Source organism: Micromys minutus (genome assembly GCF_963924665.1).
Source record: "Micromys minutus genome assembly, chromosome: 12".
Lineage (NCBI taxonomy): Eukaryota > Metazoa > Chordata > Mammalia > Rodentia > Muridae > Micromys > Micromys minutus.
The window spans coordinates 12328831-12345117 of record NC_137981.1 but is presented as its reverse complement, the minus strand read 5'-3'; the positions used below and the strand labels follow the sequence as shown (position 1 = coordinate 12345117).

The 16287-nt window shown below is 35.7% G+C and overlaps 1 protein-coding gene across 4 annotated transcripts in view; it reads left to right on the top strand.

Annotated features, from left to right (window-relative positions):
- ZMYM2 (zinc finger MYM-type containing 2) overlaps positions 1-16287 on the top strand; it is a 66366-nt gene that overhangs the window by 11853 nt on the left and 38226 nt on the right. For all 4 annotated transcript variants that reach the window (XM_080926163.1, XM_080926164.1, XM_080926162.1 and 1 more), the window contains 4 exons: positions 3948-4798; positions 11416-11698; positions 13273-13438; positions 14152-14364. In XM_080926163.1, coding sequence (XP_080782289.1) covers positions 3958-4798; positions 11416-11698; positions 13273-13438; positions 14152-14364 — 1503 coding nt within the window. In that variant the 5' untranslated portion in view covers positions 3948-3957. The remainder of the gene's footprint in view (positions 1-3947; positions 4799-11415; positions 11699-13272; positions 13439-14151; positions 14365-16287) is intronic.

The following is a 16287-nucleotide window of genomic DNA, read 5'->3' as shown; positions in this document are numbered from 1 at the left end:
GTCTTTTTTTCAAAAAGAATACGCAGACACACACACACACACACACACACACACACACACAGTAGCTGTCTTCAGACATACCAAAAGAGGGCATCAGATCCAGTTATAGATGGTTGTGAGCCACCATGTAGTTGCTTCTGGATTTGAACTCAAGACCTCTGGAAGAGCAGTCAGTGCTCTTAACCACTGAGCCATCTCCAGCCTCTGGATCCATCTTTTTGTTGTTGTTTGTATGTTTGTTTTTTGAAATGGTCTCTGTAGTCCTGACTACTCTGGAATTTGATAGGCAGACCAGATCAGTCACTGAGATTCTTTCTACTCATCCTCTCAGTGCTGTAGTTACAGAGTAACTACAAGTCACCCGTGATGGTTGGCCATAATTATATATCCGGGGAATTCTAGATTCAAAAAGGGAGTTTGGGAATGTTGTTTTCTTTTTGTTCTTGCTCTTTATCATCACCAGCACCATCATCGTTGTTTTTTTTGAGACAGGGTTTTGGTTCTCTGTGTAGACCTTGCTTCCTGGAACTTGTTCTGTAGACCAGGCCTGCTAAGAACTGAAATATGCCTGTCCCTGCTGGGATTAAGGCTTATGCCAACACTGCCTAGGTCCATTTTCATTATCTTTTAGGAAAGGTTTAAGGGTTATTGATATTTTGAAATGTTGATAGAATTTATAAGTAAAGCTATCTGTTCTAGTTTATTTATTTAAGATATATTTAGTTATTTTTATGTATGTGAGTATACTGTAGTTGTCTTCAGACACACCAGACCAGAAGAGGGCATTAGATCCCTTTATGAATGTGGTTGCTGAGAATAGAACCCAGGATCTCTGGAAGAGCAGTCAGTACTTTTAATTGCTGAGCCATCTCTTCAGGCTCTCTTCCCCAATTTATTTTTTTGTTGAGCTGTTTCTGATTACTGACTTAATCAACTTTGCCTCTTTTAGGTCTACTCAGATTTCATTTTCTTCCTTTGTCTGAATTTTAAGTTTTTTTTTTTCTTTTATCTTTGTTATTCAGTTTGGCATATGATAAATTGCTTGTTTTGTTCTTTAAAAATTCTATTTCTGTAAAATTAGTAGTGACACCCTCATTTTTATTCCCTAATTTAGTAATTTGAGGCCTTTCTCCCTCTTAAAAAGTACTTATGTTAATTTCTATTTATTTCTACAGTACTTCTTTTATTATTTTCTTCCATTATGAATTTAGACCTAGTATGCCTTTTTTTGTTCTTTATTGATTTGAGAGAATTTTTCTTTTTTTCTTCTTGTTTGTTCTAGTTCATTCATATACTCCAGGCTGGCCTCAAACTCAGTGCATAGCCAAGATGACCTTGGAGCCCCACCTCTGCTCTACAGTGCTTGGGTCACAGGCATGTGACAGTGAACCTGGTTTTTGTGGTGCTGAGGATAGAGCCTGGAGTTTCCTGAATGCTAAACAAACTCTCTTACGTCTGATACTTGTATTGATGGATATTATTTCCAGAATAGTGCTGTACTGTGATAATAAAATATTATTTTTTTGTCATTCTTTAATGATGTTTTAAGTATATTCTATTTGATATTTTGTTTTGATACATTAATATTTTCCAACTCATTTTCTGTTTTATTAGGAATTATCAATCTTAAATTGATTATAGTAATTAAGAACTATGGTAGGTACAGCAAACATACTAGCTGGTACTCTTTTGTTGTAGAATTTTATCTTAGCCTCCTATGATTCCTTTATGGTACTTATAAAATTTTTAGATAAGTTCTAAAGGGGAAAGTGTTCCTGTTCTTCTTTTTTAAAATTTGAGACAGGCTTTCACTCTGGTAGGCTTACAATTGAGAATGTAATTATAATTTGCTTTTATTTTGAGACAGCATCTCTGCGATGCTATTGCTGGGCTTGAACTTGGATTTCATACAGTTAAGCAAGTTATAGACAGTTGTTAGCTAAATATGAATGATAGTAAATTACCTATAATTAAATTACCTCCTGCTTATGGTTCAAAGAGTAATAAAACATTCATATATCTTTTAAACCTAAATTGTCTTTAACAAGAAATTTAAATTAATGGGAAGATAGACATGAGTCACTAAAACTGAAGTCTCCTGGTATATAGCTTTGCTTATTCTGACACCAAAGCGGTAGAATAAAATTTAGAACAAAGATCTTCCATTCACAAAGTCATGGAATGATTTATGAATTCTCAATTAGTGGGAATGTTCAAGTTAATCTGTGAATAGTCAATGTATTTCCACTGTAAAGCTATTAGCACTGCTGAACACTCTTATTATATTCACCTCTCATTATAAATCTTTTGATTTCTTCATCAGTTAATGTTTATTCAATTTATACTTTTTAATTGTGTTTTGGAATAAAGTTTGTGACCATCAATTACACATATTTTTCTATTCTTATCTCTCAATATTATTGATTGAGTGATTGTATTTTTGAGACAGAGATTCTCTACATAGCCTTAGCCATAATGGAACTAGCCTTATAAACCAGGATAACCTCAAACTACAAGGTCCTATCTCAAACATAAAAGTCAAGGGTCCCCCTCCCCACCAATGAAATTCAGCTTAAAAAATGAAAATCATGTAATATAAAAATTAGGAAAATGATAAACAGTAAACACATCCTCTACCTCTGTCACTCATTAGTTAAAGTGATAATTACATATATGTCCCCTATCCTATTCACTCTTTGTACTTTATGATTTTAAGCCAGGTTTTAAAGATTTATACAACCAGGGGTTGGGGTGATGGCTCAGATGAGAAAATGTTTGCCGCACAAGCATGCAAGTATGAGGATCTGAGTTTCAGCATCCACATAAGAAGCTGTGTGTCTGTCATCATAGCAATGGAAAGGTAGAGACAGCAGGATCTTTGGAACTTGCTAGCGAGTCAATCTCATCAAATTGGTGAGCTCTGTTAAGTGAGAGATTTAAAATTGAGATGAAGAGTATTGGAGAGATGACTCAGTGGTTAAGACTGCTTCCTATTGGCATCAATGGGAGGAGAAGCCCTTGGTCCTGCCAAGGTAGCCCTGGGGTGGGGAAGGGTATAGGGTAGGGGGGCTCTGGAGGGGAAACCAGGAAAGGGGATAACATTTGAAATGTAAATAAAAAAGATCTAATTAAAAAAAAAAAGACTGCGGTCTGGAGAGATGGCTCAGAGGTTAAGAGCACTAACTGATCTTCCAGAGGTCCTGAGTTCAAATCCCAGCAACCACATGGTGGCTCACAACCATCTGTAATGAGATCTGATGCCCTCTTTTGGTGTGTCTGGAGACAAGGACAGTGTACTCACATAAAATAAATAGTAAAAAAAAAAAAAAAAAAGAGACTGCTTTCTTGCACTCATGTTGAACAACTTACAGCTGCCTGTCACTCCTGTCAGTTCCAGGTTATTTGATACCATGCGTGGCATACATCCAATACACATACCCAAAAATAAAAATAAATGTTAATTAAAAAAATAAGGCAAAGAAAAATCTGGCCTGGGTTCAGATCAAGGTGTCAGTAGTACCAAGCTTCCTTTGTAAGCCCTAAGACCTGCCAACCTTTTTCAACTGGGTGGTTGTGAAAAACTGGTAAAAGATTTCTGAATGTCCAAAGATCAGTGAGTTCCAGGTAAAGATTCCATCTTTAAAGAAATAGAGAGGAAGATGCTGATGTCGACCCCTTGCTTTCATATTGTCATGTTAGTTTTGGAGTTTCTGTTGACACTTAATTATTTACATTTTGGGTAAACTATGGAGTAAATAGTGTATCTCTAGAAAGCGGTAGTGGAAGTGTAGTGCAATTACCTGGAAATTGGCTGTTCCTTGTTACCCTGCATGTAGCTATATGGACATGTAAACTAACCACAGAAGACCCTGCAGGTGTCTTATAGCAGAAAATAAATATAAGTAAAGCACATACTCATGTATTTATTCTTTCATTTCCCTGAACAGGTTCTTTGGCATGGACACAAGTTCAGTGGGAACATTAGAATTGACTGATCAAACTCCTGTTTTATTAGGAAGTACAGCCATGGCAACTAGCCTCACGAACGTAGGAAATTCATTTAGTAGCCCACCTAATCTGTCTAGATCTAGTAAGTTTCAGAACTCATCAGTAGAAGACGATGATGATGTTGTTTTTATTGAACCTGTACAACCTCCTCCATCTGTTGCACCTTTGGTTGCTGATCAAAGACCCATAACCTTTACATCTTCAAAAACTGAAGAACTACAAGGAAATGATCCTAAAATTCTTCCTTCATCGAAAGAGTTGGCTCCACAAAAGGGCAGTGTAAGCGAGACAATTGTTATTGATGATGAAGAAGACATGGAAACAAACCAAGGGCAGGAGAAGAATTCCTCAAATTTTATTGAAAGGAGACCTTCTGAACCTAAAAACAGAACGAATGATGTGGATTTTTCTAGCTCCACTTTTTCAAGAAGTAAAGTAAATGCAGGAATGGGTAATAGTGGTATTACCACAGAACCAGACTCTGAAATTCAGATTGCTAATGTTACAACCTTAGAAACAGGCGTAAGCTCTGTGAGTGATGGCCAACTAGAAAATACTGACGGGAGAGACATGAACCTAATGATTACTCATGTAACATCACTGCACAACGCCAGCCTGGGAGATGGATCTAACGGACTTCAGTCCAGTAACTTTGGTGTGAATATACAAACGTACACCCCATCTCTAACTTCACAGACCAAGGCTGGAGTAGGACCTTTTAATCCCGGTAGAATGAATGTTGCAGGAGATGTATTTCAGAATGGAGAGTCTGCACCGCATCATAATCCTGGTAAGAAGAGATACTCTACTTCATAAAAATGAATGTAATATTTTGTTGGATAATTTTTACTTTGAAATAAAAGTGTTGTTTAGTGCATTCATAAAAAATGTTTTAATTTTGTTAATATTAAAGTTTGAAAATTTAATGGATCATGAAACAGTATTTGTAAAGTAGAATAGTAGCAGTATGTTTAATGAATTAAAACATACAGCATAAATTTAGCATATCTTTATAGATTGTTTTTTGCTAGTATTAATGTTATGTGAATTAGAACAAAAATTAATAACATACTTAAACATTGTACAACAAATTCTACTTACTGTTTTTATTTTTCTGCATGTTTTTTATGCTTTTACTAAAGAATTGACTAAAGTATTTTTTATTTGCTATCTTTTGAAGAAAGCAAAGCACAGTTTTTATTTTTTAATTATTCTAAGGGATGATTGACATGCAAAAACTGTAGCTTTTTTACTATATTCATCTCGATGACTTTGAGGTCCTTGTGCTTTGTTTGCTACTATCTTTGTTCTTTGAGATAGGGTCTCACTCTGTAGCAGTGACTGGCCTGGAACCTGCTGTGTAAACCAGGGTGACCTTGGATCTACTGGCCTCTGAGTGCTGGGATTAAAGGCATGTGGTAGCACACATAACTTGTGTTTGTTTTGATTGCTCATTTAATGTTATTCTTTATTTTATGTTTTCCAGTGTTTTAAATAAGCACTTCATTTATTATTTATCAAAGTTAGTATATATTCCTTTTCTTTTTTTCTTCTCTTATTTTTCTGAGACAGGGTTTCTCTACATTCATGGTTGTCCTGGAACTCACTCTGTAGACCAGGCTCGCCTCAAATTCAAAGATCCACCAGCCTCTGCTTCTGCCTCTCATCCTCTCTGCCTCTCTGCCTCTCTGCCTCTCTGCCTCTCTGCCTCTGCCTCCCAAGTGCTGGGACTGAAGGCAGGTGTCACCATTGCCTGGCTAAATTGGAATATTTCTTGACTATTGGACATTCCCTTTTTGTGACCCGCTTTGCTCTCTGAAAAATAGTAAAATACAGATATTATAAGAACTGGCCCTAGCTGGGTGTAGTGGCACATTCCTGTAGGTCCAACCCTTGAGAGATCAAGGCAGAAGGATGAAGAATTCAAAGTCATCTTCTGCTACATAGCACGTTTGAGGGCGTCTTAGGCTACAGTGAGACATTATCGTGAAAAGGTCTATCCTCAAACAAAACATACAAAACTGTTCTTTTCACAAATAACTGTGTCTGTTCCTCTTCTCTGCTTGAAGATATGTCTTCTATCTGAATTTCTATGTGTTTATCTCCACTTCATTATTTAGTCACATTAGCAACATTAACACTTAGAAACTGTGTAAAATTAATGTGGGATAATTAAATGTAGGTGATGTGCAATGTTGTTCGATATATACGAGTTTTTAAAAACCAATTTATTTACTTAATGTGTGTGATTATTCACCTATGTATATGTATCTGTCTCCTGAGTTTGAGGAGGCCAAAACAGGGAATAGAACCACCTGGAACTAGAATTATAGGTGGCTGTGAGCCTCATGAGTTCTCTGGAAATGCACCTGCAAGCCATCTTTCCAGCCTGTTATATTTGTTTATTTACTTCAACATTAGTATCTGATTAGTAAAGAACGTTTGGAAAGTGCATAATTAAGAATGAGGGGCAGGGGCTGGAGAGATGGCTTACTGGTTCAGAGTGCTGGTTGTTCTTCCAGAGGACCCTGGTTCAATTCCCAGCACCTACATGGCGTCTTAAAACCATCTGCAACTCTTAGTTTTAGGATATCTGATGCCCTTACACAAACATAAATGCAGGCAAAACACTAATGCACATAAAAATAAATAATTTTAAAAGAGAATAAGGGCCAATATCCCTTATTTTTATTAATTGAAGATGATCATTATCAATGCTGTAGGTAGTCCTTTTTTTTTTTTTTAATTTAGCCTAGTTGAAACATAGCTCTGTATAATGTAGTTTTATGTTTTTAAAAATAAATTATTTGGATTTAAACTTTATTTTATGAGTGTTTTACCTAATCCATAGAGAGAGACTGGACTCACAAAGCCTACCCTTAGTGACACACTCCACCTACTCCAGCAGGGCCACACTTAACTAATGTTTCTAGGCTGGAGAGGTGGCTCAGTGGTTAAGAGCACTGACTGCTCTTCCAGAGGTCCTGAGTTCAATTCTCAGCAACCACATGGTGACTCACAGTCATCTGTAATGGGAACTGATGCCCTCTTTTGGTGTGTCTGAAAACTAATGTTTCTAATCCTTCTCAAATAGTGCCACTTCCCAGTGGCCAAACATTCAAATATGAACATTTGGGTGCTTTCTTAGTCAAATCAGCATAATGTTTCCATAGACATGTACAGTGGTCACTGTTGGCTGTGTTTCTCAACCACTTCTTTCTTTTTAGGCAGGGTTTCTAAATGAACCTGAAGCCTATGGATTTGACGTGGCTGGCTGGCCAGCAAGCACTAGAGATCTTTCTGTCTATGCCTCCTCAGTACTGGAATTACAGATGTACTTCACTGTTCTGTTGGTTTTTTTTTGTTTATTTTTTAATGTGGGTTCTAGGTGATGAAACTCTGGTTCTTATTCTTCCATGTAGAGTGCTTACCCAGATCTTTGTTTTTATTTATTTATTTATTTATTTTTGAGACAGAGTTTTATGTGGCCCACACTTGGGTTCAGTATGTAACTAAGGATGACCTTGAATTACCAATCTTTTTTGCTTTTATCTTCTGAGTGAATTACAGGCATGCACCACCACCATGCCTAGTTTTTGTTTTTTGTTTTTTTAAAATACTTTTTTCTTCCATGACATATATTTAGGAAAAGCCTTAAATAAAAATAAAAATAAAGATTCTCTTTTATGTCTGTGTATTTGCATACATACTGTTTTGGTTACTTTTATATTGCTGTGATAGAACACCAAGACCAAAAGCAGGAAGAAAGAAGAAGGGTTTATTTCAGCTGGCATGTTTTGACCACAGGCCTACATGTTGAATGGAAGGACAGAAAGCTAAGCCTAGAATGTAGAGGCAGAAGCTGCTGCAGAGGCTTTGCAATAGTGTTACTTACTGGTAACTATCTCCTAGCTTGCTCAGCTTGCCTTACACAGCCCAGAACCACCTGTCCAAGGATGGCACCACTCACAAAATGGGCTGGGCCCTCCCGTATCTCAGTAGTTAAGGCTAGCCTATTGGCAAATCTTACAGAGGCATTTTCTCCATTGAAAGTCCCTTTCTCAACTAACTCCAGGTTGTGTGAAGTTTATGTAAAGCTAGCCTGGACACAGACAAAGCCTTACAGGATTCAGGTTCTCTCCTGTCCTGTAGGTCCTGGGGCTTGCCTTTACCTGCTGAGCCATCTTACTTCCTCATGCTTAGGTTTTTGCAGTGTTCAGGATCAGCTTGCTATACAGACTCTACTGAGCCATATACCTGGATTGAGCATTTTTGACTTACGACATACATCACCATGTGTTTTTCCAGAACATTTTTACAAATTTATTCTGCCACCAGGTATATATTAGTATGTTTTTCATTGTAGCTCTTTTTAGTTTATATAAATGTGGTCAGAGTTAGTTTGTCCTCAGTGTTAGTTTTAAAATAGCTTTTTTTCCCAATCATTATAAGTATGTTAACGATATTAATATGAAAAAGCAAATAGCATTAATTATCATCATTAAGAAGAATCAGTCACTTCAGGTAGGGCTACATAGTGAGACCCTGTCTAAAAAATAATTGACAGTATCTGTAATTCCGAGAGAATAGTGTACATATTGTTTGGAAGTCGCTTTGCTTTGACTACCTAAGGTTTTTTCTTTCTGAAAGATTTACTTTATTTTTACTTATGCCTTATGTGCCTATCTGTTATGTGCATGTATGTGTGCAAGTACCTGTAGAGGATAGAGGGGGCATCAGACCTTTCACAGCTGAAGTTCCTGGTAGTTGTGAGCTGTCGGACATGGGTGTTGGGTATTGAACTCCAGTCCTAGAAGAGCATCAACTATTCTTGACAGCTGAGTTATCTCCCCAGGCTCTACATTAGTTTTTAAAGTTTTTCTATGTCAAGTTGATGTGTATCAGAGTTCTTGATTCTCTTAGTTTAGTTCTAGTTTTTAAATGCAATTATTTTTAATATATGCGTTTGGCTTATTTTTATTTCTTTAGGGATATTGATGGGTCATAAAATATGTACTACTCATATGCTGCATATTTATTATATAAAAATGTAAAAATCACTTTAAAAATGTAGAGCCTGGCAAAATAGCTCAAATGCCCATGTCATTTGAGGTTCTTCCCCGGAATTCATGTGGTGGAAGAGGAGAGCTGTCTGTCTCCTGGAATGAGAAAGCTGACTTCTTTCTGCAAATTGTTAAAAAACAAAAGAAGAACAACAACAAAAACCTAATCCCTCCTTCAAAACCTAAAATGCAGTTATACTGATACAGTTTTTAATAAGCTCACATTACAGTTTTTAATTAGCTCATTTGTAACAGAGAGTAGATTAAGAGTTAGAAAACTTACCTAGGCATTGTGGTACTAATCTGTAATCCTAGCATTTGAGAACTAAACTCAGGAGTGATCAGTAATTTAGAGTCAGACTCAGGTACATAGAGAATTTGAGCCTACCCTGACTCAAAAAACAAAGTTATAAAATCTTGCTATTTATACCACTTCTTTTACAGTTGTTATTTGGAAAAAAACGTAACTGTTATTTCATTATCTTTTTAAAGGTTTATTTATTCTTGTATATGTGAGTTCAGTAGCTATATTCAGACACACCAGAAGAGGGCATCAGATCCCATTACAGATAGTTGTCAGCCACCATGTGGTTGCTGGGAAGTGAACTCAGGGCCTCTGGAAGAGCAGTCAGTGCTTCTAACCACTGAGCTATCTCTCTAGCCTTCATTATCTTTTTTTTATATAAAACCTAGGGCTTAGATAAATGATTAATTACCATTCCTGCCTATTCCTATAATGTTTTTAAATATTGGGGAGGTGAAAACCTGGAAGTAGGGGAATTGTAAGGAATATTTTAAAGAGCTGATATGTAAAGAAAGCCATATGTTATTCTTAAGACACTAAGCTAATTTTTCTTTTTTTTAAACTGGGTTTCTCAATGTAGGTAACCTTGGCTATCCTGAAATTCACTCTGTACCATGCTGGGCTTGAACTCAAGAGATCTATCTGTCTCTGTCTCCCTACTGTTGGGATTAAAGGTTGTGCCACCACTGCCTCATACCAAGGAATACCAATTGAAGCCTCCTTCCTTCGTCTCACCTCCCCCTGAAAAGCTATTCTGAAAAAGACATTTTTGGCCTATGGCATGTGCACATGCAGAGTCAAACAATAAATATAATAGAAAAAATTGAAAAAGATATTTGGAAATAGTTTTATGTCTTTTCAAACAAGTCACATTTGTTCAAAGTCTTAATATCTTATCTCACTTTTTGTTTGTTTTTGAGACAGGATTTCTTTGTGTAACAAGTCCTGGCTGTTCTGGACTTGCTTTGTAGACCAGGCTGGCCTTAAACTCATATATATCCTACCTCTGCTTCCTAAATTTTGGGGTTAAATGCCTGGGGCCTTATTCCATATGTTGATATATTTGTTCCTTGTGAATTTACATCTACACTTCCTGTATCATAACCAGTGACATCTTTAAGTGCCTCCTGTATGCTAGTCACTGCGCTTTGTGACAGTATTAGTTTAGAGAAGAGTGAAACACGTTTTTTTTATAGTAGCATACCAATCTTAGAAGTAGTAGAATACAAAGTATTACTTTAAATTTGTTTTGTTTGTTGTATGTGCATGGGTTTTTGTGTAAGGTACCTGTGCATTGATGTGGGGGCCAGTGGTTAATCTTGAGTATTGTTCCTCAAGCATTGTCCATCTTCATGTTTGAGACAGGTCTTCTCATTTGCCTAGAGCTTACTAAGTAGCTCTGGGATCTCTCTGCCTCGTCAGTTCTGGAGTTATGACTGTGTGTACCATACTTGGCTTACTTTTTAAAGAAAACCAAACAAACCAAAAACAAAGAACCCCAAAACCGCGAGTTCTGGGGATTGAACTCATGTTCTTGTGCCTGTGCAGCCAGATAGTTAATATCTGAGTGATTTTTTTTTTTTCTCCCCAGCTCCAGTCTGTTTTTTTTAACTGACAAACAGAAATAATATGCTTTTATCTTGGAGAACATGTTGATTAGAAATATGTATATATTGTAGAATGCTAAATCAAGCTAATCATACCTTATAGCATACATTATATAATTTCTTCCTGTTTTTAAGACTACAATTTATTGTTTATAAAAAGCAGACAATCTTACTTGCAAACACTTCCTCTCTGCAAAGTTGCCGCTTCATTAACATTTGAGGCAGGTCTCTTCAGTGATCAGGATGGCCTTAATTCATGGCAATCCTCCTGTTTGAGTTTTCCAGGTGTTGGGGTTATAGGCATGTAGTGTGTGTCTTTAATTAGTATCATAAACTCGGGCAAACTGGGAAAGTAAAACTATTTCTTGATAATAGATTTCAATGTCTTTAAATACCTATTTGATTATTCGTTTTTATATATTTTGTCTTTAAGATTCTTGGATCTCCCAGTCAGCATCATTTCCTCGTAACCAGAAACAACAAGGGGTGGATTCTTTATCACCAGTGGCCTCACTTCCTAAACAGAATTTCCAGCCCTCAAACCAACAACCCACTAAACCAGTTAAAGTCACTTGTGCAAACTGCAAAAAACCTCTACAGAAGGGGCAGACGGCTTATCAACGAAAAGGATCAGCTCACCTCTTTTGTTCAACCACCTGCCTTTCTTCTTTCTCTCACAAACCTGCTCCAAAGAAACTCTGTGTTATGTGTAAAAAGTAAGATTAATCTTTCACACAATTCCATATCATTGGATATTGAACATAAATGGTTTTAGAGTTTTTTTGGCGATGAATTTATGTTTTAAAAATTGGTAAGCTACTTTGAATCTTTGAAGCCCAAGTCTAGTGGCTTATAGATAGGACTTCTTATTTGGTAGGCTTGGGCTGATTGTCTAGGTCTGTGTAATTATTTTGACTGTCACCTCCAATGGATCCCTTAAATCTGAAAAAATGTGGTATTTACACTGCTTTACATTTTTTGTTTTTACAGTGCTAGGGAGCAAGTCTAGAGCCTCATCTCACAGCAGTACTCTACTACTAAATTCATTATTAATATAATACAGTATATATGAGATAATATAATATTATTACAAGAATATAGCTTAATGTTAGATAGTTATGTATTTATATTTATGATACAGAATGTATATATTTTGTATTATAATAAGCCACAGTTTACAATGTCTTGGAAATTTGGCTATTTTCAGTGGGTAAAGCTTTGGGTTTTGGGTATTTTTGTTTTGAATATTATTAAAGGCTTATAGTTTCATGACCCAGGTACCTTTACTTTTTTCTAGTTTTGAAAATGCAGCTTCTGCCTCTTTTTGGAACCATCCTCACCGATTACAAACAAATAGAGATGATATAATGCATTACAATGTTAAATCAGATGAATTTTCTGTACTCTTGGAGCAGCCCACTGCGAAGGGCTTAGTGCTTTATTCTTGTAGTAAATCTAAGCACAGAAACAGTTATTTTGCAGTGTTTAGATTGTTTTATAATAAAAACCCTTAAGTACTGTAATAGAGTTTAGAAATTTAGTTTTTTCAAAGAAATGTTAATATTTTGATTTTTTTTTTTTTTTTTTTTTTTTGGGTTGGTTCTTTGAGATGTCTTGTTACATAGTACAGCCTGTCTTAGAACTTTATATAAGTCATTCTGGCTGCACACTTGTGGTGTCCCACTATCTCTCCCAAGTGCTGGGATTACGGGTGCATGCCCTCCCTCCATTTATTTATCTGTTTGCTCATTCATGCATTCCTTCATTCATACATTCATTCATATTCAAACATGATCTCATGTAATCTAGGCTGGCTGTACACTGAGACCTTGAACTCTACGATCCTTCTAAGTATTCAGATTATAGATATGAGCCACCAGGCCTGCCAAGTAGTGCATGTAGGTAGATTTTTTTGTGTAGTCTCTTGATGTTAAATTCCAAGATCTAGTAATCTCTTGTTTACCTATTAATCAATTGGGGAAAGGAATTGAAGAGGCACTGTCTGTTTAAATTAGTCTTTTATTTCATGCTATTATAGAAATTTTAATGTTTCCAATATCTGAAAGCCTTGTTAGTGTATTTGAAGGTAAATTATTAGTGACAGGACCAAATATTTTAACTTTTAATCTTTTTATTCTAGGAGTTCATATTTTATACTAAAAGTGATTTATTGGATCTAAAAATGGTGTTTGATTTTCATGATTTAACCTGTGGTTAAAATATGAGGTATAACCTTTACTTTGTTTTTTTTATGAAATGGAACTTTAAAATTGTACCTCTTGTTTTTCAGAGATATAACTACAATGAAAGGAACCATTGTTGCTCAAGTGGACTCAAGTGAGTCCTTCCAGGAATTTTGTAGTACATCTTGTTTGTCTCTTTATGAGGACAAACAGAGTCCTGCTAAAGGAGCTCTGAATAAATCACGATGCACAATCTGTGGCAAGTTGACTGAGGTTTGTACTTCTGTACTTTTCACTTTCTCATGAGAGATCAGTTCAGGTTTTAACAGTTTTCTTGTATTCTATATTGATGCATTTATCCTCAGAATTATGATTTATAAGACTAGATTATATAATTCTAGTCTTCTAAGGAAGCTGACTCAGGAAAAATTACCTTGTTCATTTAGTAACAAAAAAAAAGTCATAGTATTATGATTGCTTTCACTTTTTTTATTGGTCTAATAATGTGTTTATTTATACAAATGGGCTGACTATACAAGAAAGACAAACAGGTACAGGCAAAAAGAAGTAAAAGCATTTTCAAAAGTTCACATTATTAATTATGATGTTACAGCAGTTTGTATATACGTTTCTTATTTGAATTGATTGTAGTATTGTCTTTTTTTCTTCCTTGCCAGTGCATTGTATTTTGTCATTTTTTTTTTGTTGTCTAAAAATTTAAAACATTGATGGCTCTTCTGTCATCTTTATTTTAAAGAAGTTTATAGTTATAATTACTATGGTGGTTCAGTTTTTTCAGTGCCATGTATGTGTGCATATATTCTTTTATATATAAACAATTCAATGACATGGACTATATTTTGATTTTTTTTCTTTTCCTCAAATTAATCTTCTTAGGGTGTATTGTCTTTGTTGCTGACGAAGCACCTTTTTTAGCTACTTGAAAACAGATAAACTCTTTAAAATTCTGTTGGTTTTCCTTTTAGATTCGCCATGAAGTTAGTTTTAAAAATATGACTCATAAGCTGTGCAGTGACCACTGCTTTAACAGATACAGAATGGCCAATGGTCTGATAATGAATTGCTGTGAACAATGTGGAGAATATTTGCCCAGTAAAGGTGCTGGAAATAATGTTCTGGTGATTGATGGTCAGCAGAAAAGATTTTGCTGTCAGAGTTGTGTCAGTGAATACAAACAGGTAATTTACGAACTAACAGACGAACGAACCAGGTGTTCTTTTGGATAGATTAGTAAGCATTATAGTAGTGCTGATGTAGGAGGGTTTAATTACATTTATCTTGGGATCCATTTAATTTAATGGCTGTTTTCATATGAAGAGGGCCTACCTCAAATGAATTAGGAAAAAAAAAATATATATGGAAACCAGCTAGTAATTACATGTTATAGTAAATGCTACTAGTGCAGGTCCTCTTGAATTTTCTTTGGGGGAGTTGGAGGGGGATTTTTCAGACTGTTAGAGCTTGGGTTGAGAAAGATTATCTTCATATTTAAGTTTTAAGATTAATTTCTAGTTCTAGAATTTATTTGAGTTTGTTAGTATATTTAGAAGTAACATGCATTATAAGGTGATCTGTAGTTTAGCTCCTGTTTTATTTTCTCCTTGATTCTTATTTGTAAGTAGAACTTTTCAGTCTACACTTCTATTTCGTATTTCTTGAAAAATTAAGGAAATAGCTAACTTCATTGTTAAGGTTCTTTAGTTTTAAACAGAAGGTATCTTAATGTATGTATTGTTCTATATGCCTCTTAACTCAATTCCTAGCAATACCTGGCTAGATCCTTCTCATTCTTTACCATAGCATAGGGGTTGGAAAGATGGCCTAGCAGTTAAAAGCACTGGTCCGGAGGTTCCGAGTTCAATTCCCAGCGACCACATGGCAGCTCATAACTGTTTGAAACTATAATTCCAGGGAATCTGACACTTTCAAACACTGATACACATAAAATAAGAATAATTAAATTATTAAAAAAATACCTGAGCCTTTATGGTAGCATAGTCTATTTTATCACAATTTTATGGATCCATTATTAAAAATTAAATGGAAACATATGGATAATTAGATTAGTATTGATTAGTTCTTTAGAGCTGCTGTATACCATATACTATAGACTCTGACTTAAAGAATAGTGATTGACATTCTCAGTTCTGGAGTGTGAAAGTCTGCTGCTGGCTCTTTTTCCTCTACTTCCTACTTCCCTTATAGCTGTCTCTTTTTGCCTTGTTAGTGTATGACATTTCATAAAGGAATCCAGTCCTGTTGGACTAGTGCTCTACCCTCTCACCCTCTTTAACCTTAATTGCCTCTAAAAGATCCTGTATAACAGTTACATTGGAGATAAGAGTTTCAGAGTAGGAATTGGGTTGAAAGGAGCACACAGTTCAGTCTGTAATAATTAAAGCAAAGATACTCTCACTATATTGTCTTTTATTTTGTTCTGCTTTGTGACAGAACCTCTTTGTAGCTCAGGCTGCCCTTGCCTGAGCCTTCCAAGTACTGTGATGTAGGCATATATCACCATTCCTACATTGTTTATTGCATTTTAATTATCTTTTCTCATTATACCTTTAGGTTATTTTCCTTCAGTATATTTGTATGCTGTGTACAGTGTGTATAGTAGTGTGCCTCTATCTCTTCTTATTCCATGCTCAGCTCCATGCTGTAGGCAGGCACTAACAACACAGTGTTTGTTTGGTTCTGGGGCTTCACTATGGGCCTCATTGCAAGTACATCTCAACCTCTGTTGTAGTCTTGTTGTTTGTTTTTTTAGTGTTTGAGATGCAGCCACCTTTTCTAATTGGCCTTGTTGCTGCTAGTTATTGGTTTGACTGACCTAGGTAAGATTACCTTAGTAGGATTTGGCATAAGTGTAGTTGTTGGTGGTTAAGCTATTTATTATTGCCTGGTGGAGTGGAAGATTTGGTCTTTAACATAATACATAATAGCGTCTAGATTGGGGTTCTTAGGAAAGGTATCTTTTCCCAGAGTGTAAGATGGGAATCTAGTCTCTTTGCCTTTTCTTGTGGGTGGGGCTAGAGTAGAGGGTTGAGTGTTTTGTGTCTCTATGCTGTGTATAGTTGTGTCTTTTGTTTTTTGTTTTT